Source organism: Humulus lupulus, chromosome 2, assembly GCF_963169125.1.
Source record: "Humulus lupulus chromosome 2, drHumLupu1.1, whole genome shotgun sequence".
NCBI lineage: Eukaryota > Viridiplantae > Streptophyta > Magnoliopsida > Rosales > Cannabaceae > Humulus > Humulus lupulus.
Genome location: NC_084794.1, coordinates 9334454 through 9358126, shown reverse-complemented (window position 1 = coordinate 9358126; position 23673 = coordinate 9334454). Strand labels below are relative to the sequence as shown.

The window sequence follows — 23673 nt, the reverse complement described above, 5'->3', positions numbered from 1 at the left end:
ATAGCTACAATTAGAATTAATCATTTATCTTATTAAGGTTTAAATTATAGATAAACTAAGATAAATTTTATTTCGGAGAATGTTTTTGTGCATTTAAAAAAAAAATCAAAATTTTAGACTTACAGTCAAAATTAGTAATTTTAGATCGATGTGGAGGATTACCATGAAATTGTTGAACTCGTAGGTGAATAATCATTTAAGAAGGTACACAAATAAATAGTTTTATTTCGAAGTCCAATTTTTTTTTATTCATCATCTAAATCTAAAATAAAAAAAGAAAATATATTTTCACGGAAAAAAAGAAAAAACTAAAATTGAAAAAGAGTAGAAATAAAAATCCAAAACTAATAAAGCCCAAAACACTAGAAATAAAATCTAACAAGAATACTACTCATGATTTGGACTAGTTCATTGTTGTAGGACGTTTCATACTCTATGCATGAAGGTTTTCTACTGTCACAGTCTCACTCCCATTGTTGAACACATACAAATGAGCATTATCAGCAATGGCCAAACTTGGATAAACCCTTGGTGTGATGCATGTTTTTCCTTTCTCTGCAAAACTTTCCACCACAGAATTATCAATCCGCACACACAATATATATATATATAATCAAAATGTGAAAAATCTAAGTTAATAAAAAAAAGCAATTTCACTAATTCTAAATTATTAACTACTTACCAAACTTCGTAGAGAAAGCTTATTATCACTCAAATCTACATCAACAAATCCAGCAAATGATGGCTTATACAAGTTGGGGGATAATGAAGACCTATACAAAATGAATTAGCATAGAGAATTCTTTAAAATAATTAATTTATAAATATAATATATTATAAGGGTACATTGGTAAAATGACTTATTTTTTAAAAATAATTTTGTACTCTAACCTAGTTTTAATAATTATTTGTAAAATGATCTCTCATAATAATTCAAAAATTTTAGACAAAAATCATATTGCAAAAAATTATTAAAAGTAGGTGAGTACAAAATAACTTTAAAAAAGAATTAATTTTCACCAATTTCTCATGTTATAATTAATAGATATGATTTTCAAAAACCAAACCTTGATGCATTAGAACACATGAGAACTACATTATTTTTTTGTGCTTTAAATATCCTGAAAAATACTGGAGTAAATTCTTCTAGCTTTTCTGAAGCTAATGTGAGTAGTCCAAATGGTCCAATACCACCTTGAACTTGGGATCCCTTTTGTGCACATAGATTTTCTGCATTATCCCAACTTTCATCAAAATTTTCAGCTTTCTCTAAACTTGGAAATGAGAAGACAACTTCTACATCAGCCTGTATAAAAAAAAATGGTAATATCACTAAATATAAGGCTTATCAAAATATTGATTAAAAAATTAATGACAATTTTTTTGACATACTTGGGCAGCTGTTACTCCTTTGATCTCAGAAAAGTCTCATTTTTGGAGTTTCAAATTGCTCATTTCAACCTTTTGATCCCTTAAAGATTCGATTTCTTCTATAGGTCATTGTAGTAGTTGTTTTCCATTAGGATCAAGCCAAATCGTCCTTGGAATCAACTATAAGAATACATAAAAGAAAAAAGTTAATCGTAATAATGACATAAGAAACAAAAAAATAAAAATAAAGATGACTCAAAATCTCTTGCTAAAGAGCGTGGAGGTTCGAGTCATCTTCAAGGCAAAATATTGAATATTGAGAATACTTAATGAATTGGAATAAGTTCGGTATTATTCATTTACCTGGATTCTAGCCCATCCTTTTGCAACATCATCATCACGAGTATCAGACTCATTGGCCCAACCCCACAAAATCCTTCTCATCTTCAGGGGATCATAAAATGTTTTAGAGGCATAAAAATTGCCATAATCATATCTTAATCCAGCCTAACCATCAATAGAGGTATTATCTGGTACATACCTATCTTTTTCAGGAAGATAAGTACCAATGGTATAGTATTCATATCTAGTAAGATCAAGACTAACTTTCAAAACATGTTTTATATGTCCACCAAGCATAGAAGTGTCTAAACCAGTTTTGCCAGCAGAAAGCGAAACAGGGTAAAAATCAGGACATTCCTACATTACCAGTATTTGGGACCGAGTGCAAAGGGTGTTTAGCTTTGATCCAATTTTTGAAATCTTTGCTCCTATACAAATGTGTCATACCTCTAAGATATCTTTTGCCTCCCACCACTATTCTCCAGTGACCATCTTTGCCTTTCCAGGCAGTTGTTAGATGATATAAAACAATGTACAACTAATACAAATGTAATAAACATTCAAAAGGGTTTAAGTTTATTATTCTCTTTTATGAGATCAGGAATAAATAAATTGGCATAAATAAATTAAATCTTTAGCTCTATTAGTTGTGTAAAAAAAAAAGTCTACAAATTAATAATATAAATTTCACTCTTAATATGATATGTACACCTAATAAATATATAAAAATAATATTATATATGTTTTGTGATAGTTATAAAAAGATGTTAATTAAGCATTAATATGTAACAAAAGTCATTTCAATAAAGATATAAATTAGCTTTATCCCTTTTAATAGTTTAAAGAGTAAGATCGATATTTTGTCAAAAAAAAAAAAAAAAAAAGATAAAAGTAAGACCAATATGATCATCTACATCTTTCACACACAAAAAATAATAAAAAAAACTCAGCTACAAATTAATAATTTAAATTTCACCCTATTTTTTGTTATTTATTTATTTTTAAAACTCTTTCTTAGATTTTACAAGTGATAATTAACACTAACTAATTATTTTAAATTTCTTTAACTACCTATCGATATTTATTTGTTATTTTATTTTAACAAATTTTTTTTTTCTTTCACTCCTTACTAATTTATCAACTCGTATTTTTTTTTACTAGAGTTAATTCTCTATTTTCAACCAATTGTTTTAGTTTTTCTATTTGTTTTAAGCTGGCATTTTAATTTTTATTACAAATTTTATTTAGCAACTATTATTGTTCATTATATAAAGTTTTGGAGTTTTTTTTATTTCCTTTATTTAATTTATTTTCTAACTAACAAATACATCTAAGAAGAATATTGCTTAAACTAATTAAAAAGCAGTCAAACTTATAAAATACAGAGAGAATTGGTTCCATTGATTTTATATAGCTCATTTTCTATTATTTTTTAACGTTGTTTTCAGTTATCGTAAAAAAATATATATATATATATATATACAATTGATCATAATCACACTGTATAATTTTTTTACAATAAAAAAAATAATCACAATAATATATATATATTATAATTTCAATGAATAAAAAATAAAACTTTCACTTTCACCACATAACCAATGCAGTATATAATCAAAATATGTTTGGATATGTGAAATTAATACCATTCAATAATTAAAAAAAAAGAGTAAGAAAATAGAAAAAGTAATAATAAAAATAAAAAACAATGAAAATTATTTGGGTCTAGATAATTTGTCATTTCCCATATGAAGATTGAAAAAAAAAATGAAAGAGCGGTTAGATTGGATGATATAAAACAATGTGCAAACAATACAAAAGTGATAAACATACAAAGGGTTTAAGTTTATTATTCTCTTTTATGAGGTCAGAAATAAATAAATTGGCATTAGTAAATTAAATCTTTAGCTCTATTAATTGTGCCAAAAAAAAGTCTACAAATTAATAATATAAATTCCATTGTCTATAGTATATCTTTACTATATAGAACAATGCATAATATGATATGTACACCTAATAAATATATAAAAACAATATTAAATATGTTTTGTGATAGTTACAAAAAGATGTTAATTAAGCATTAATATGTAATAAGAGTCCTTTTAATAAAGATATATAAATTAGATTTATCCCTTTTAATAGTTTAAAGAGTAAGAACGATATTTTGTCAAAAAAAAAAAGTAAGACCAATATGATCATCTAAATCTTTCACACACACAAACATAAAAATAAAAATCAGCTACAAATTAATAATATAAATTTCACCCTATCTATAATTTTATGATTTTTTTTGTCTTTTATTTATTTTTAAAACTCTTTTCTTAGATTTTGCAAGTGATAATTAACACTAACTAATTATTTCAAATATCTTTAACTACCTATCGATATTTATCTTTTATTTTATTTTTCAGTCTTTATTTTATTTTTATTTTAACAAACTTTTTTTTTTCTTCAACTAGCTGGCTCGAGGGGATCTCGAGTGTTTGAATCGAGGGATTCGGTTCACAAGTTCCAAGGGATTTGGAAACTGTTCTTGAGTGGTTATTCAAGTTTTTAGGGTAATCTGTAACTTTTGTATTGTAAAGATGTTGATTTCATTTCTTATCTGGTTATTGTAATTAACATTGGATTTATTAGTGAAAGTTACATCTTACCCGATCCAAGCACTAGTCGGCTAGAATTTGTTCCCAGTGTAGATGAAGCTTGTAAAATTCTATGTGTGATTTTACTTTGCTTTAGATTGTTTGTTTTGTTCTAGTAGATCAATTCTTGATTCAAGAAGTTAGGTATAACACTTTATATTGGTATCAGAGCCAGGTTACGATCTTGGGACTTGTGGGTTAAGGGCCCACCATGCTTCCACTCCTCACTAATTTTTCAACTTTTTTATGTGTATTTTTTTTACTACAATTAATTCTTTATTTTCAGCCTATTGCTTTACTCTTTCTATTTGTTTTAAGCTGGCATTTTCTTTTTTATTTAGCAACTATTATTGTTCATTATACTGTTTTTCATTATATAAAGTTTTGGAGTTTTTTATTTCCTTTATTTTCGAAGTAACAAGTACATCTAAGAAGAATATTGCTTAAACTAATTAAAAAAACAGTTAAACTCATAAAATACATAGAGAATTGGTTCCATTGATTTTATATAGCTCATTTTCTATTCTTTTTTAACTTTGTTTTTAGTTATCGTAATAAAAAAATCTATATACTATTAATCATAATCACACTGTATAAAAAATAATTTTTTCACGAAGGCAATATATATATAAAATAATCACAATAATATATATATTATAATTTCAATGAATAAAAAATAAAACGTTCACGTTCACCATATAAGCAATGCAGTATATAATCAAAATATGTTTGGATATGTGAAATTAATACCATTCAATAATTTAAAAAAAGTAAGAAAATAGAAAAAGTAATAATAAAAATAAAAAACAATGAAGATTATTTGGGTCTAGATAATTTGTCATTTCCCATATGAAGATTGAAAAAAAAATGAAAGAGCGGTTAGATTGGATGATATAAAACAATATGCAAATATTACAAAAGTGATAAACATACAGAGGGCTTAAGTTTATTATTCTTTTTTATGAGATCAGAAATAAATAAATTGGCATTAGTAAATTAAATCTTTAGCTCTATTAATTGTGCCAAAAAAAAGTCTACAAATTAATAATATAAATTCCATTGTCTATAGTATATCTTTACTATATAGAACAATGCATAATATGATATGTACACCTAATAAATATATAAAAACAATATTATATATGTTTTGTGATAGTTACAAAAAGATGTTAATTAAGCATTAATATGTAATAAGAGTCATTTTAATAAAGATATATAAATTAGCTTTATCCCTTTTAATAGTTTAAAGAGTAAGAACGATATTTTGTCAAAAATAAAAAAGTAAGACCAATATGATCATCTAAATCTTTCACACACACAAACATAAAAATAAAAATCAGCTACAAATTAATAATATAAATTTCACCCTATCTATAATTATATGATTTTTTTTTGTCTTTTTATTTATTTTTAAAACTCTTTTCTTAGATTTTGCAAGTGATAATTAACACTAACTAATTATTTCAAATATCTTTAACTACCTATCGATATTTATCTTTTATTTTATTTTTCACTCTATATTTTATTTTTATTTTAACAAACTTTTTTTTTTCTTCAACTAGCTGGCTCGAGGGGATCTCGAGTGTTTGAATCGAGGGATTCGGTTCACAAGTTCCAAGGGATTTGGAAAGTGTTCTTGAGTGATTATTCAAGTTTTTAGGGTAATCTGTAACTTTTGTATTGTAAAGATGTTGATTTCATTTCTTATCTGGTTATTGTAATTAACATTGGATTTATTAGTGAAAGTTACATCTTACCCGATCCAAGCACTAGTCGGCTAGAATTTGTTCCCAGTGCAGATGAAGCTTGTAAAATTCTATGTGTGATTTTACTTTACTTTAGATTGTTTGTTTTGTTCTAGTACATCAATTCTTGATTCAAGAAGTTAGGTATAACACTTTCTATTGGTATCAGAGCCAGGTTACGATCTTGGGACCTGTGGGTTATGGGCCCACCACGCTTCCACTCCTGACTAATTTTTCAACTTTTTTATGTGTATTTTTTTTACTACAATTAATTCTCTATTTTCAGCCTATTGCTTTACTTTTTCTATTTGTTTTAAGCTGGCATTTTCTTTTTTATTACAAATTTTATTTAGCAACTATTATTGTTCATTATACTGTTTTTCATTATATAAAGTTTTGGAGATTTTTATTTCCTTTATTTTCGAAGTAACAAGTACATCTAAGAAGAATATTGCTTAAACTAATTAAAAAAACAGATAAACTCATAAAATACAGAGAGAATTGGTTCCATTGATTTTATGTAGCTCATTTTTTATTCTTTTTTAACTTTGTTTTCAGTTATCGTAAAAAAAAATCTATATACAATTAATCATATTCACATTGTATAAAAAATAATTTTTTCACGAAGGCAGTATATATATATATAAAAAATAATCACAATAATATATATATATTATAATTTCAATGAATAGAAAATAAAACTTTTACGTTCACCACATAAGCAATGCAGTATATAATCAAATATATGTTTGGATATGTGAAGTTAATACCATTCAATAATTAAAAAAAAAAGTAAGAAAATAGAAAAAGTAATAATTAAAATAAAAAACTAACCATTAATCCAATGATTTTTTGGTTGAAAATGGTAAGCGGTTTTATAAGTAGTATTGGCATCGTCTATGTCAAGAGACTGGTATTCTGGATAGACCTCATGTGAACCATGACTATGCCGGACACAGCTGAAAATATAAATCAAAATTGATAAAACCTTCAAATAAGCCATTGTTGAAAACTAAAGAAAATTTTCTATAACGAACGAAATAGAAAGAAAGATGAGATATATAGGGTATTTATAATGAGATTGAGAGATACACTTATTTTTTTTTTGATAATAAAGTTAATATTAACAGAAATAAGAGATATTTATGGTTAGGTAGAGTCATTATCTTTTAAATTTTTGAATATTAGTACATTTAATTTTTTTTTAATTTGATAATAAAGTTAATATTAACAGAAACCAAAGATATTTATGGTTAGGTAGAGTCATTATCTTTTAAATTTTTGAATATTAGTTCATTCTATTATTATATTTCGATGATTTATTATCCACTATTTTAGCTTTAGTCGTTACAGTAAAAAAAAATTTGTAACAAAATAGGTTTTACCATTTATTTATTTTTATGTAAATAATTATTATGTATGTTATAATGTAAGTAAAATTTGTCCAAAACATAGTATAGTATTCTCATTTGGTAGTGGGGTTTGATTTAAACTTTATCTTTTTATAGAAGTAATGTTCGCTAAACAAGTTGGGAGAATATTTGATTGATTCATATGGTTATTAATATTCTTATTAATAACTCAACATTATCACACTTATTTCGTGTGGGATATTATTCTTTAATGTATCTGATTTTAGACTAGATGCTAATAAAGTCATTTATAGCTCGCTAAGTTTACTCTCTTGTATTTTGTTGGAGGACATTTCATCTTTAGTTCATGTTGTTGTTATAATTGATTATACTCATTAATGATAACCATTTTCTCTTAAAAATATATAAAAATGTAATAGTATAAACTAAATGAACTAAATGTTAATTTATTTATTTGTAGATACCAACAAAATGAACATAAAATTCTTTTAGGTGTTTATATTATTTTAGATCTCTATGTATTAGCTTAATTTCGCAATAGATCCTCTCGTTTAAAAAATATAATTTTTATCATTGTATTTGTCAAACGGTTAAAAATAATCTCATAAATTCGAATTTTGCCTTCGAGTTTTATTTACAAGATCATCTACTTAATGTGTAGATTTGTGACGGGCATCGACCTATATAGAATTATATTTGAAAATATTTTGACCAAATTTGGGTTCACTAATCATTTTTAAACATTCGACAAATACATGGTTCAATTTTTGTTTTTTTTAAAAAATAGATAATCTATCGTAGATTATTCTTTTAGTTTTCACGAATCTTACACTTTTATATGAAATGTTAGTCCTACTCAAAATATATATTTAAAATTGAGATTCATAATTTAAAAAGTAACATTGTGTAATATTTTAGCACATATTTTGGGTACACATAATTAATCTTTATGAAACTAGTTGTTTTTTTTTTATTCATTATATTCTACTAGTGTTGTATACATTGTAGAATATCATAATCATCCCCAATTCTAGTAAAACCCACGGAAAGGAGTGATGGAACCTTATCCCGAGAGGAGCAAAACCACAACAACAGTCCCACCTTGGGACTAACACCACCGTCTTCGGGACACCTAATAAATTAAAAAAATAAATAAATAAAAAATAAACAGAAAAGAAAAGGAAATATAAGAAAGAGGTTGTTTTGTCTAAAATCTCAACAGAGGGAAAAAAATAAAAATAAAAATAGAATCCAGTTGTGAATTGTCGAACAAGAAGATGAAGAAAGTCCACCATTGCTGAGCTTTCGAAAGCTACTCTACTCTACTCTATCTTTGTCTCAGATCGGCTTCTCCCTATTGTTACACGTTTCTGCGTTTCGTGGGAAAAAAAAACTAATTTGCTTCCGAGATTAGGGCTTTCGATTGGGTGATTCGATCATCGATTGTTACTTTTGCGATTGGTTTCGTGAATTCTTCTGGCGTTTCTTTCAGGGATTTCTCGAGTGTTGGTGATTTTTTCCCGACATGGATTTGGTATCTGGATATAAGGTGATCGACAATTTTTTTTTTAAAAAAAAATTCAAATTCAGTAGCTGATTTTAGATTGGATATTGCTAATCGTAGGTGTCATTGTGCTTTTGGCTACTTGGAGTTTTGTTATTAAGCTATTCATTTTCTTGCAGGGTGTTGTTGGTCTGGCTTTCGGTAATGAGAACTCCGGTTCAAATGAAGATAGGTAAATCATTTGGTTTGGTTCTATTATCGTTTATGTATATGGGTGTGTTTAGATTTTTGAGAGCTGGCTATAAATGCACTAAAAAGTTTTCACATTTTAATTTAACGGGTTAATGAGGACCTGGAAGTGAAGATAGAACGTGTTTAGTATCATAAGCTCCTTTTTGTATTCCTTTTATGTTACAAATATTGTTTTGCATGTGTTGAAAAAACTTATACTTATGTATGTCAAAGTTGACTTACATTTTTGTGTTCGCATCAAAAGCTATGTTGAACGATTGCTTGACCGAATAAGCAATGGTAAGCTGGCAGAGGACAGGAGGAACGCTTTGGTCGAGCTTCAGTCTGTTGTGGCAGAAAATCGTGCTGCACAATTGGCATTTGGTGCAATGGGTGAGTGCTTGCTTTAATGGCTTTTTTTAAGTTTTTCATTATGTGGGTGACGTTTCTGATATTTTTTGCTCACTTTGCAGGCTTCCCTGTTCTGATGAGCGTGTTAAAGGAAGAACGTGATGATGTAGAAATGGTTGCTAATCTCTCTCTCTTTTTGTACAGTATGATTTGTTTGATTTACCAGACAGTTGAATTCGTTTTCCAACCACCTGGATAGCAAATCACTAGGCTTTTTGTTGTATATTATGTTTTATGGAAAGTAATCCACTACTATTTTATTGCTGTTATATGCTTCATTCAAATATGGTGTTTACCTCTCTTCTACAAAGTCTTTTGATTTTAACTTGAACTTATTGCTTTTATTGTTTTTCTTACGTGGGAAAGTTAATCGTTCATCACATTTATTGATCTAGTTCTGAGGTGCTCTAGAAACTCTTGTAAGTGCCTTGACTCCTATTGGCCATGTGAAAGCACAAAAAAATGAGGTTCAACCTGAGTTAATGAACGCTGATTTGCTTTCCAGAGAGGCAGACAGCATTTCACTTCTTCTGAATTTGTTGGTGAGCCTTCTCTGCTGGAATGTGAAACAACCAGCTCATTTTCGCCTTACCTTGTTTCTGATTTGCTTACACTTGTAACTTTCCTGGTGGTTTTCCTTGGAGTTTTTGGCAGGCCGAGGATGATTTTTATGTTCGATATGATACTCTTCAAATCTTGACAGCTCTTCTCACAAACTCTCCTAACAGGTATTAGATTTAGAGTTAATCACAAAATCTTCAACTTTCTGTTTTTTTCCTCCAAATTTTTGGAAAGATTTTTGCGGAGATCATCTTCAGATTACAGGAAGCCATTCTCACGATTCCTCGTGGTATAACACGTTTGATGGATATGCTTATGGATCGTGAGGTATTAACATGCTCAATGAATGAAAGAAGCCCTTTCTTATAGTTCTCTTATTTTAATTTCTTAGTTTTCATAATTATATATGTATATATGTAGAGAGTGGCAAGTCTTCCTGTAATTTTTGTGTTTCCTGTACTATCTTTATACACCTTCTTCTGTTTGTATTATTCTTTTCAGTAATAATACAAGTTGTGGTGCTTTGTTTTTTTAAAAAAAAATTATGTATGTATATTAATTTAAACTTTATTATGGATATACTTTTCTAGTTTTTACATCATAGACTTCACATCATAATATTTTATGTACTAGTTGCACACAACCTTACATTAGAAAATTGTATGGAGGCCCCTTAAAATTTTTGCTCTTGGAACCTTGTGGCTTTACATTGAAAGAGCCTTCTATTTGTACTGTCATTCCATTTCTTTCTTTTTAATACTATTTAATAACTGTGATTTTTCTTCTAGGTTATATGAAATGAGGCTTTACTACTTCTTACTTACTTGACCCGGGAAGCTGAGGTAAGCTTTTTGTCTCATGTTCATTGTTATTTCTAATTCTTTATCTGCTGGTTTTGGCTGTTCCACCGATTGAACGATTGTGCTTAAGCTTAGTACAACTCCAGGAAATTCAAAAAATTGTGGTCTTGGAAGGTGCATTTGAGAAACTTTTTAGTATTATTAAAGAGGAAGGGGGTTCAGATGGTGGTGTTGTCGTGCAGGTAATTCATTGAGTTTCTTTTTATATTAATGCTTTACTTAAATTAATTGTGTTGTGTAGTTTCTTTGATGTTTATTTATAAGCTATGGTATCAATGTAGAAATATTGTTGATTTTTTTTTAATAAATCCTTCTACTATTTTCATGTTTGAAGTTTCGTGATATAATTGGTACTCATGTCCTTTAGATTGGTAGATTGTTTATGTTACAATTTTTTTTCTTTTATTTATGCTACTTGTTTCATATTATAAAATTGTGCCACAGACCACTGACATGCTTGTTCATCATGGTAGAACATAGATAGTAGTATTTTTTGCTCCATGGCCTTAGATTGTCAAATGACATTTTTTATCCTAGAAGTTTTTGGAAAGACTCATCTGTGGTTATGCTGTTATGCCTACATAATAAGCAATTGCTAATTCAAAAGATTTGTGTCTGAAAATTTTGCTTATTTATATTTCGTACATATTAATGATGTTTGTGTATAGCTATGGATTTAACTTCTTATTCTTTGCTGAGGATTGTCTTGAATTGTTAAACATTCTTGTATGAAGCTAAGTTTGAAGAAGAAAGAGGTAGAGAAAGAGAGGATATCGTGAGAATGACCAACTCCAAAGTTGATGGTCATCTTTTCTCTAATTATGTGGTCAAATGACCCTTTAGCCTTTCCAAACTAGTTACCCCTTTGTCCACACACAAGGGCATTTTTGCCATTTGCCTATAACTCCCACTAAACCACTAATTTAATTATCTCACTAATCTCTAAATTATCAACTCATATCCATCAAGCATAAATATCCTATCCATTAATTTTATTTTACCACTATCCTTAAAATGTGAAAATTCTCAAAATACCCCTACCCTATGCTCGACTCGAGCCGGTATTTTTTTCCGTTGTGACTTTTTTGCTATAACTGCTTGAAAGGATCCACTCTTGTTGAAAATAACATGTATCCACATAATAATGTGGTCACATTGCACATATCACATAATATTTAGAATTTTACCATCAACGAGTCAAAATTTCGAAAATATTTTTTTTTATTATAAAAAACAAGTTTTTAAACATATTTAATCCATATAATCAAGTATATTCAATTATATAATAGTATAATTCACAACAATATCAATCATGTTATTTAGAGTACTAAACCTTATTAGAAGCTCGGTGCATTACAATCAAAGTTGTAAGATGTTGATCATTGGATAATGGTTAAACTTGATCATTACACTCTCGTTTAACACAATTGTTCACATTTACTTATGGACAATATAAAAAAGAGGTAAAACCTTAAGTTATTTTTTAGTTAATGTTTGAATAGTCTACTTAAAACAATTTTTAAACTAACAAAAAATATGTTTGAACACCCAGGAAAGGTGTAGTAATATTAGGCTATGCCTATAAATAAATATTATTAGAGTAATTAGTGGAAGTAGAACTATTTTAGTGTACATTTTGCACTATAGCCTACCTTGAAAACTTGTTAGCAACATGACATCTTTTGTTACTCAATTAATTGTATAGACAATTTTACTCTTTAATTAATATAAGACAATAATAATAAACATTAAAACGAAAGTCCTAATTTAGTAATTTTCCATCTTCTATAAATAGCTACAATTAGAATTAATCATTTATCTTATTAAGGATTAAATTATAGATAAACTAAGATAAATTTTATTTCAGAAAATGTTTTTGTGCATTTTCAAAAAAATTCAAAATTTTAGATCTATCTAAGATGTGGAGGACTACCATGAAATTGTTGAACTCGTAGGCCAATAGTCATTTAAGAAGGTACACAAATAAATAGTTTTATTTCCAAGTCCAATTTTTTTTTTATTCATCATCTAAATCTAAAATAAAAAAAGAAAAGATATTTTCACGAAAAAAAAAATCGAATAAGAGTAGAAATAAAAATCCGAAACTAATAAAGCCCAAAATACTAGAAATAAAATCTAACAAGAATACTACTCATGATTTGGACTAGTTCATTGTTGTAGGACGTTTCATACTCCATGCATGAAGGTTTTCTACTGTCAAAGTCTCACTCCCATTGTTGAACACATACAAATGGACATTGTCAGCGATGGCCAAACTTGGATAAACCCTTGATGTGATGCATGTTTTTCCTTTCTCTCCAAAACTTTCCACCACAGAATTATCAATCTGCACACACAATATATATAATCAAAATGTGAAAAATCTAAGTTAATAAAATAAAAAGCAATTTCACTAATTTTAAACTATTAACTACTTACCAAACTTCGTAGAGAAAGCTTATTATCAGTCAAATCTACATCAACAAATCCAGCAAATGATGGCTTATACAAGTTCGGCGATAATGAAGACCTATACAAAATGAATTAGTATAGAGAATTCTTTAAAATAATTAATTTATAAATATAATATATTATAAGGGTATGTTGGTAAAATGACTTATTTTAAAAAAAAAAAATTTGCACTCTAACCTAGTTTTAATAATTATTTGTTAAATGAACTCTCATAATAATTCAAAAATTTTAAACAAAAAGCATATTGCAAAAAATTATTAAAAGTAGGTCAGAGTGCAAAATAACTTTAAAAAATAATTCATTTTCACCAATTTCTCATGTTATAATTAATAGATATGATTTTCAAAAACCAAACCTTGATGCATTAGAACACATGAGAACTACATTCTTTTTTTGTGCTTTAAATATCCTGAAAAATACTGGAGTAAATTCTTCTAGCTTTTCTGAAGCTAATGTGAGTAGTCCAAATGGTCCAATACCACCTTGAACTTGGGATCCCTTTTGTGCACATAGATTTTCTGCATTATCCCAACTTTCATCAAAATTTTCAGCTTTCTCTAAACTTGGAAATGAGAAGACAACTTCTACATCAGCCTGTATACAAAAAAAGTGGTTATATCACTAAATATAAGGCTCTATCAAAATATTGATTAAAAAGTTAATGACAATTTTTTTGACATACTTGGGCAGCTGTTACTCCTTTAATCTCAGGAAAGTCTCCTTTTTGGAGTTTCAAATTGCTCATTTCAACCTTTTGATCCCTTAAAGATTCGATTTCTTCTATAGGCCATTGTAGTAATTGTTTTCCATTAGGATCAAGCCAAATTGTCCTTGGAATCAACTATAAGAATACATAAAAGAAAAAGTTAATCATTATAATGACATAAGAAACAAAAAAAATAAAAATAAAGATGACTCAAAATCTCGTGCTAAAGAGCGTGGAGGTTCGAGTCCTCTTCAAGGCATACTATTGAATATTGACAATGTTTAATGAATTGGAATAAGTTCGGTATTATTCATTTACCTGGATTCCAGCCCATCCTTTTGCCACATCATCATCACGAGTATCAGACTCATTGGCCCAACCCCACAAAATCCTTCTTATCTTGAGGGGATCATAAAATGTTTTAGAGGCATAAAAATTTCCATAATCATATCTTAATCCAGCCCAACCATCAATAGAGGTATTATCTGGTACATACCTATCTTTTTCAGGAAGATAAGTACCAATGGTATAGTATTCATATCTAGTAAGATCAAGACTAACTTTCAAAACATGTTTTATATCTCCACCAAGCATAGAAGTGTCCAAACCAGTTTTGCCAGCAGAAAGCGAAACAGGGTAAAAATCAGGGCATTCCCACATACCAGTATTTGGGACCGAGTGCAAAGGGTGTTTAGCTTTGATCCAATTTTTGAAATCTTTGCTCCTATACAAATGTGTCATACCTCTAAGATCTCTTTTGCCTCCCACCACTATTCTCCAGTGACCATCTTTGCCTTTCCAGGCAGTTGTTGGGTCACGAAATGCACTGGCGTTTTCACCCTTGTCTGGCACTGCTATTGGATTGTTCTTTGGTTTCACCCATTCACGAAGATATGGATCAGATAAATTTTTGGGCACTGCATAGTTTTGGAGTTGTCTAATGGTGAGGTCGATTCCTGTGTACATGATTACAGGCTTGTTACTGGGAAGAACAGTAGCTGATCCAGACCAACACCCATTTATGTCATAAGTTTCTGAGGGGAATATGGCAGGGTCAAGTGATTCCCAGTTAACCATGTCCTTTGATACTGAATGTGCCCAAACTATATTTCCCCATACAGCTCCCCATGGATTGTATTGGTAGAATAGATGGTAAACCCCATTGAAATACATCGGGCCTGATTTTTAAGAGAAAATTATGTAAATTATATGTTCAAATAAAATACTTATAAGTAAATGATAGGTAATCATTTCGTACCATGCGTTTTTGTAAAGTGTCATTTTTGTATTTGTGTTTACAATAATGTTCATTTGGTAATCTTTATTTTGAAATCATACATATTTAATATCTTGTATTTTAAAATATTGAGTATATGGGCACCAAATACAATCATTGAAAAAAGAGGGTACCAAAGCAATATTTTACAAAAACATAAGGTACCAAATAAGTAAATTCCCTTAAAAAAATAAATAATAAACATTATGGCAGAGAAAATATACTCACCATTTGGGTCTAGATAATTTATCATTTCCGATATGAAGATTGGAAAAAAAAAAAAAAAAAGCGGTTAGATGATATAAAACAATGAATGTATAACTAATACAAATGTGATAAACATTCAAAAGGGTTTAAGTTTATTATTTTCTTTTATGAGATCAAGAATAAATAAATTGGCATAAAGTAAATTAAATCTTTAGCTCTATTAATTGTGTAAAAAAAAAAGTCTACAAATTAATAATATAAATTTCACTCTTAATATGATATGTACACCTAATAAATATATAAAAATAATATTATATATGTTTTGTGATAGTTATAAAAAGATGTTAATTAAGCATTAATATGTAACAAGAGTCATTTTAATAAAGATATAAATTAGCTTTATCCATTTTAATAGTTTAAAGAGTAAGATCGATATTTTGTCAACAAAAAAAAAAAAGTAAGACCAATATGATCATCTACATCTTTCACACACAAAAAATAATAAAAAAAATTAGCTACAAATTAATAATTTAAATTTCACCCTATCTATGATTTTTTTTTATTTATTTATTTATTTTTAAAACTCTTTCTTAGATTTTACAAGTAATAATTAACACTAACTAATTATTTCAAATTTCTTTAACTACCTATCGATATTTATCTTTTATTTTATTTTTCACTTTTTATTTTATTTTTATTTTTAAAAACTTTTCTTTTTTCTTTCACTCCTGACTAATTTATCACTCGTATTTTTTTTTACTAGAGTTAATTCTCTATTCTCAACCTATTGCTTTAGTTTTTCTATTTGTTTTAAGCTGGCATTTTCATTTGTATTACAAATTTTATTTAGCAACTATTATTGTTCATTATATAATTTATTTTCTAACTAACAAATACATCTAAGAAGATTATTTCTTAAACTAATTAAAAAAAGAGATGAGAATTGGTTCCATTAATTTTATATAGCTCATTTTCTATTATTTTTTAATTATGTTTTCAGTTATCGTAAAATATATATATATTTACAATTAATCATAATCACACTGTATAATTTTTTTTACAATAAAAAAAATAATTAATAATAATATATAAAAAAATAATCACAATAATATACATATATATTATAATTTCAATGAATAAAAAATAAAACTTTCACTTTCACCACATAAGTAATGCAGTATATAATCAAAATATGTTTGGATATGTGAAGTTAATACCATTCAATAATTAACAAAAAAAAGAGTAAAAAAATAAAAAAAAGTAATAATAAAAATAAAAAACAATGAAGATTATTTGGGTCTAGATAATTTGTCATTTCCCATATGAAGATTGAAAAAAAAAATAAAAGAGCGATTAGATTGGATGATATAAAACAATGTGCAACTAATACAAATGTGATAAACATACAGATGATTTAAGTTTATTATTCTCTTTTATGAGATCAACAATAAATAAATTGGCATAAGTAAATTAAATCTTTAGTTTTATTAATTGTGTCAAAAAAAAGTCTACAAATTAATAATATAAAATTCACTGCCTATAGTATATCTTTACTATATAGAACAAAACAATGCATAATATGATATGTACTCGTAATAAATATATAAAAACAATATTATATATGTTTTGAGATAGTTATAAAAAGATGTTAATTAAGCATTAATATGTAATAAGAGTCCTTTTAATAAAGATATATAAATTAGCTTTATCCCTCTTAATAATTTAAAGAGTAAGACCGATATTTTGTCAAAAGAAAAGTAAGACCAATATGATCATCTAAATCTTTCACACAAAAAAAAAAAAATCAGCTACAAATTAATAATATAAATTTCACCCTATCTATAATTATATGATTTTTTTTTATCTTTTATTTATTTTAAAACTCTTTTCTCAAATTTTGCAAGTGATAATTATCGCTAACTAATTATTTTACTCTTTACTTTATTTTATATTTGGTTGGAATATTTTTAATGTAAGTTTTTTAATAACTTTTTGAAGACAAGTTTTTTATTAAGAAGCCAAAATCTAGAAAAATAAATCCAACTCTGGAGACTTGTTGATACCTAGAAGGCTAGAATCGTATATCAAAACTACCATTAACATGAAAACTTTTCAAACAATAAAAAGATGGTTTCATCTCGTTAATATTCTAATGCCAACTTAACACTTTTTTTTTATGTGTATTTTTCAACTACCTAGTTTTAAAAGATTTTAATAAATACATATTTACATAATTTAGTTTATTTTTAAAATTTTATTATACATTATTTATAATTTTTTATTTAAATTTAGGCGACATTTTAGTAATTAATATTTTTTATAAAATTAAATTATAGTATTGTTACTCTTAATATTATAATTAATTTAAAATTTGATATAAAAATTATTATAAATACAAAAGTTAATAATATGAAAAATTTAGAAACAAAAAAAAATCTAGTGTTAAAAGATTTTAATAAATACATATTTACATAATTTAGTTTATTTTTAAAATTTTATTATTCATTAATTATAATTTTTTATTTGAATTTTGGCGACATTTTATGACTGTCGACGTTGAGATCAATAGCGACATCGTTTAACTGTCGGCATTGGTCTTGAATTAACTGTCGGCGTTGGGGTCAACAACGACACATTTTAACTGTTGGCATTGGTCTCGAATTAACTGTCGGCGTTAGGGTCAATAGCGACACATTTTAACTGTCGGCATTGGTCTCAAATTAACTGTCGGCGTTGGAGTCAATAGCGACAGTCAAAAGCAACAGGTGTTGAGTCCCGCTAAGCAATTACGACAGTCAACAGAGTTGACTGTTGTTGTTGGGTGTCGGGAAAGCTCAGCTTTGTAGTAGTGTTAATTCTCTATTTTCAGCCTATTGCTTTATTTTTTCTATTTGTTTTAAGCTGGCATTTTCTTTTTTATTTAGCAACTATTATTGGTTATTATACTGTTTTTCATTATATAAAGTTTTGGAGTTTTTTGTTTCCTTTATTTAATTTATTTTCGAAGTAACAAATACAGCTAAGAAGAATATTGCTTAAACTAATTAAAAAAACAGTTAAACTCGTAAAATACAGAGAATTGGTTCCATTAATTTTATATAGCTCATTTTCTATTCTTTTTTAACTTTGTTTTTAGTTATCGTAAAAAAAAATCTATATACAATTAATCATAATCACACTGTATAAAAAATAATTTTTTCACCAAGGCAGTATATATATATAAATAATCACAATAATACATATATATATTATAATTTCAATAAATAAAAAATAAAAATTTCACGTTCACCACATAAGCAATACAGTATATAATCAAAATATGTTTGGATGTGTGAAGTTAATACCATTCAATAATTAAAAAAAAAAGAGTAAGAAAATAGAAAAAGTAATAATAAAAATAAAAAACTGACTATTAATCCAATGATTTTTTGGTTGAAAATGGTAAGCGGTTTTATAAGTAGTATTGACATCGTCTATGTCGAGAGACTGGTATTCTGGATAGATCTCATGTGAACCATGGCTATGCCAGGCGCAGCTGAAAATATAAATCAAAATGGATAAAACCTTCAAATAAACCATTGTTGAAAACTAAATAAAGTTTTCTATAACGAACGAAATAGGGAGAGAGAATAGATATACAGGGTATTTATAATGAGATTGAGAGATACACTTAATTTTTTTATTTTATTTGATAATAAAGTTAATATTAATAGAAATCAGAGATATTTATGGTTAGGTAGAGTTATTATCTTTTAAATTTTTGAATATTAGTACATTTAATTTTTTTATTTTATTTGATAATAAAGTTAATATTAACAGAAACCAGAAATATTTATGATTAGGTAGAGTCATTATCTTTTAAATTTTTGAATATTAGTTCATTCTATTATTATATTTAGATTATTTGTTACAGTAAAAATTTTTTGGAACAGAATAGGTTTTACCATTTATTTATTTTTATGTAAATAATTATTATTTGAAATCGTTTTCCAGCCACCTGGATAGCAAATCACTAGGCTTTTTGTTGTATATTATGATTTATGGAAAGTAATCCACTACTATTTTATTGCTGTTATATGCTTCATTCAACTATGGTATTTACCTCTCTTCGAAAAAGTCTTTTGATTTTAACTTGGATTTATTGCTTTTATTGTTTTTCTTACGTGGGAAAGTTAGTCGTTCATCACATTTATTCATCTAGATCCGAGGTGCTCTAGAAAGCGATTCTTTTTTTCTGCGTTAAATATCCTGAACAAAACAATGCATAATATGATATCTACACCTTATAAATATATAAAAACGAAATTATATATGTTTTGTGATAGTTATAAAAAGATATTAATTAAGCATTAATATATAATAAGAGTCCTTTTAATAAAGATATATAAATTAACTTTATCTTTTTTAATAGTTTAAAGAGTAAGACTGATATTTTGTCAAAAAATAAAAAATAAGACCAATATAATTATTTAAATTTTTCACACAAAAAAAAAAAAAATCAGCTTCAAATTAATAATATAAATTTCACCCTATAATTGTATGATTTTTTTCTTTTATTTATTTTTAAAATTCCGTTCTTAGATTTTGCAAGTGATAATTAACACTAACTAATAATTTTAAATATCTTTAACTACCTATTGATATTTATCTTTTTTTTTCACTCTTTATTTTATTTTTATTTTAGCAAACTTTTTTTTTCCTTTCACTCCTGACTAATTTTTCAACTTTTTGATGTGTATTTTTTTTACTACAATTAATTCTCTATTTCCAGCCTATTGCTTTTTACTTTTTCTATTTGTTTTACAAATTTTATTTAGCAACTATTATACTGTTTTTCATTATATAAAGTTTTGGAGTTTTTTATTTCCTTTATTTAATTTATTTTTGAAGTAACAAATACATCTAAGAAGAATATTGCTTAAACTAATTAAAAAAATAGTTAAACTCATAAAATATAGAGAAAATTGGTTCCATTGATGTAAATAATTATTATGTATGTTATAATGTAAGTAAACTTTGCAAAAACGTTATAATGTAAGTAAAAACAATGTATGTTCGCTAAACAAGTTTGGGAAATATTTAATTGATTCATATGATAAATATTTTAACATTTGTTTCATGTGGGACATTATTATCTAATATATCTGATTTTAGAGAAGATGCTAATAAAGTCATTTATAGCCCTGCTAAGTTTGCTCTCTTGTATCTTGTTGGGAGGACATTCCATCTTTAGTTTGTGTTCATGTTATTGTTGTAATTGATTCTGCTCATTAATGATAACTATTTTCTCTTTAAAATATATAAAAATGAAATAGTATAAACTAAATGTTAATTTATTTATTTGTAGATACCAACAAAATGAACATAAAATTATTTTAGGTGTTTATATTATTGTAGATCCTTATGTATTAGCTTAATTCTGCAATGGAGCCTCTGGTTTAAAAAATTATATTTTTGGTCATTGTGTTTTGTTAAACGGTTAAAAATAATCTCATAAATTCGAATTTTGTCAAAAGAATTTTGCCCTTGAGTTTTATTTACAAGGTTATCTACTTGGAAAATGTGTAGATCTCTGACAACAACGACCTATATAGATTTATATTTGAAAATATTTTGACTAAATTTGAGTTCAGTGATCATTTTTAAACATTTAACAAATACATGATCCAAAAATATAATTTTTTTTAAAACTGATAATCTATCGTAGAATTAAACCAAAACACAATGTCCTAAAATAATATAGATCATTTTTTTAGTTTTCACTAATATTTTTATTAATATATTAGTAATTTAATAATATATAAATTAGAATTTATTACATATATAGAATATGGACGGGTTTATGCTAAAATTGTACATGTATTTTTTATTTTGAAAGTGATAAGAATCATCCTTAAGATTACAAAGGGAAAACATGATATGTTGGGAAGTTCATTGTCTAACCTAATAGCATACTTAACTAGACTAGAAACTGTTTTATTATCAATGTGACCAATATGTAATAGAACTAAAAAATATTTATATCATACAACAAAATATCAAGTTCGTTTACATGAAAAGTGTTATTATTAATTGCTAAAACCAAAAAGAGAAAGACTCTAGTGTTGCTTTAACTAAGGTTGTTCACCACACTGTTCACACCACACCATACAGGGTCGGCCCTGAGCTAAGGTGGGCTAGGTCCACGCCTATGGCCCCCTTATTTTTAATTCTTTTGAAAAATATCATAAACGTAAAAAAACTTCATACAAAAAAGGGCCTCTAATTTTTAATATTTCTTAGGGCCCAATCCTATTCAGGGTCGTCCCTACACCATACCGTACTAAAATATGTGATTTGGAACTTGCATCGCACCAAAATATTACAGTTGCAGATTGTCCAAACTGCTCAATGCAGTACGGTGTATGGTTTAAAGTTTCATAATGCACTACACTGTAATATTAGAAAAATATCAATTTAATTATTACAAAATTATATATTTCTTAGTTTATACTTTATTGTTATTATTTTATTTTGTAAACCTGTATTGAAAATGTTTAGCTTAAATTATTGATAATGTATTGATTTTTGAGTTGTAAGTTATATATATTAATGTATATATTCATACTAATACTAATGCTTTGCTTAATTTTGAGTTAGATATTATAAAAATTATGAATATAAGATTTGGAATAAGTGTATATATTTTGTTAATTGTTAATTTAACTTGTTTTTAATTATTTAATAACAAGTGTAAATCACTCAAACTACATTGCACCACATTTTTATAATTTAAAATTATTCAAACTACATGTCAAATGCCACACTGCCCACATCACAAACACGCCTAATTGGGGAGTCCATCCAATTGCAAAAGGTTTGCAAAGACCGAAATACTGTTTGAAACAAACAAAAATGATTTATGATATCTGTAATCATGATTGATAAAAGGTCCAACGGGTGTGCATCTCTAATCAAAGTGATCAGGAATTATCCTTATTTTAGTGTCTTAATACTGCATAAGAGTAATTATATGTACTCACAGTGATGGTAATTTGGGTCATGACACGAAGATACGGCACAGAAATAAATGAGTTTGGCTGACACGTTTAATAATCGTTTTCGTATTTGTGTTTGAGTTTTTGACACGTTTAATAATCGTGTCGTGTTCGTATTTACCTTAATCGTGTCGTGTCATAATACTATCGACACGAATCTGACACGTTTACACGAATTGTTAGTCTAACCTAAAATATATATTTAATGTTTTGATATATATTTTGGGTGCACATATAATTAATCTTTGTGAAACTAGTTGTTTTTTTATTTATTTATTACTTACTACAAGTGATGTATACATTGTAATACATGATAATGATCCCAATTATATTTACAATTTACAACCCGACACAATCCACTAGGAATACCCACGAATAAGACTGATGGAACCTCATCACTAGCGGTGCAAATACATTGTAATACATGATAATGATCCCAATTATATTTATAATTCACAACTCGACACAACCCACTAGGAATACCCACGAATAAGACTGATGAGACCTCGTCACCTTGGGTACTAATACGCGTTTTTTGGCAAAATGAACTATTTTTTAATTTCATTTTACACTCTAACCTAGTTTTAATAATTATTTGCAAAATGGTCTCTCATAATCTAGACAGCTTGTCAAAAATTTAATTAAGTGGTCGAAAAATTTAAACAGGTGGTTGAAAATTTTAGATAACTGGTCGAAAAATTTAGACAACTAGTTCAAATTCAATAGCTGATTTTAGATTGGATATTGCTAATCGTAGGTGTCATTGTGCTTTTGGCTACTTGGGGTTTTGTTATTAAGCTATTCATTTTCTTACAGGGTGTTGTTGGTCTGGTTTTCGGTAATGAGAACTCCGGTTCAAATGAAGATAGGTAAATCATTTGGTTTGGTTCTATTATCGTTTATGTAAATGGGTGTGTTTAGATTTTTGAGAGTTG

At 27.0% G+C, this 23673-nt stretch overlaps 2 protein-coding genes and 1 pseudogene across 4 annotated transcripts in view; 1 reads left to right on the top strand and 2 right to left on the bottom strand.

Moving 5' to 3' along the window:
• Window positions 1-231: 231 nt before the first annotated feature.
• LOC133813895 (beta-fructofuranosidase, insoluble isoenzyme 1-like) lies at window positions 232-7103 on the bottom strand (annotated as a pseudogene).
• Window positions 7104-8611: 1508 nt separating this feature from the next.
• LOC133817205 (golgin candidate 6) overlaps window positions 8612-23673 on the top strand; it is a 61808-nt gene continuing 46746 nt past the window's right edge. The window contains exons 1-6 of one of the 3 annotated variants that reach the window (XM_062249644.1): window positions 8612-9022; window positions 9157-9209; window positions 9682-9734; window positions 10015-10161; window positions 10274-10347; window positions 10438-10507. In XM_062249644.1, the coding sequence (XP_062105628.1) occupies window positions 10102-10161; window positions 10274-10347; window positions 10438-10507 (204 nt within the window). In that variant the 5' untranslated portion in view covers window positions 8612-9022; window positions 9157-9209; window positions 9682-9734; window positions 10015-10101. Of the gene's footprint in view, window positions 9023-9156; window positions 9210-9514; window positions 9602-9681; window positions 9735-10014; window positions 10162-10273; window positions 10348-10437; window positions 10508-23673 lie in introns of those variants that run through there. The other 2 variants (XM_062249646.1, XM_062249645.1) reach the window with 2 other exon arrangements.
• Window positions 12646-20121, bottom strand: LOC133817209 (beta-fructofuranosidase, insoluble isoenzyme 1-like). The gene is made up of 7 exons (XM_062249664.1): window positions 19112-20121; window positions 15723-15731; window positions 14537-15396; window positions 14195-14353; window positions 13868-14106; window positions 13480-13570; window positions 12646-13387 (listed from the first exon to the last, which is right to left on the bottom strand). Exons 1-7 carry the CDS (start codon window positions 19278-19280, stop codon window positions 13205-13207), a joined length of 1710 nt encoding a protein of 569 aa, XP_062105648.1. The 5' UTR covers window positions 19281-20121; the 3' UTR covers window positions 12646-13204.

Excerpts from the sequence above, each read along its gene's own strand:
- LOC133817209 (XM_062249664.1), bottom strand. The coding sequence starts at position 19,280 with ATGGTTTATTTGAAGGTTTTATCCATTTTGATTTATATTTTCAGCTGC. Across the intron at positions 14,107-14,194 it reads AAGGAGTAACAGCTGCCCAA|GCTGATGTAGAAGTTGTCTT; the intron begins GTATGTCAAAAA and ends TTTTGTATACAG. Across the intron at positions 13,388-13,479 it reads AGCTTTCTCTACGAAGTTTG|ATTGATAATTCTGTGGTGGA; the intron begins GTAAGTAGTTAA and ends TTGTGTGTGCAG.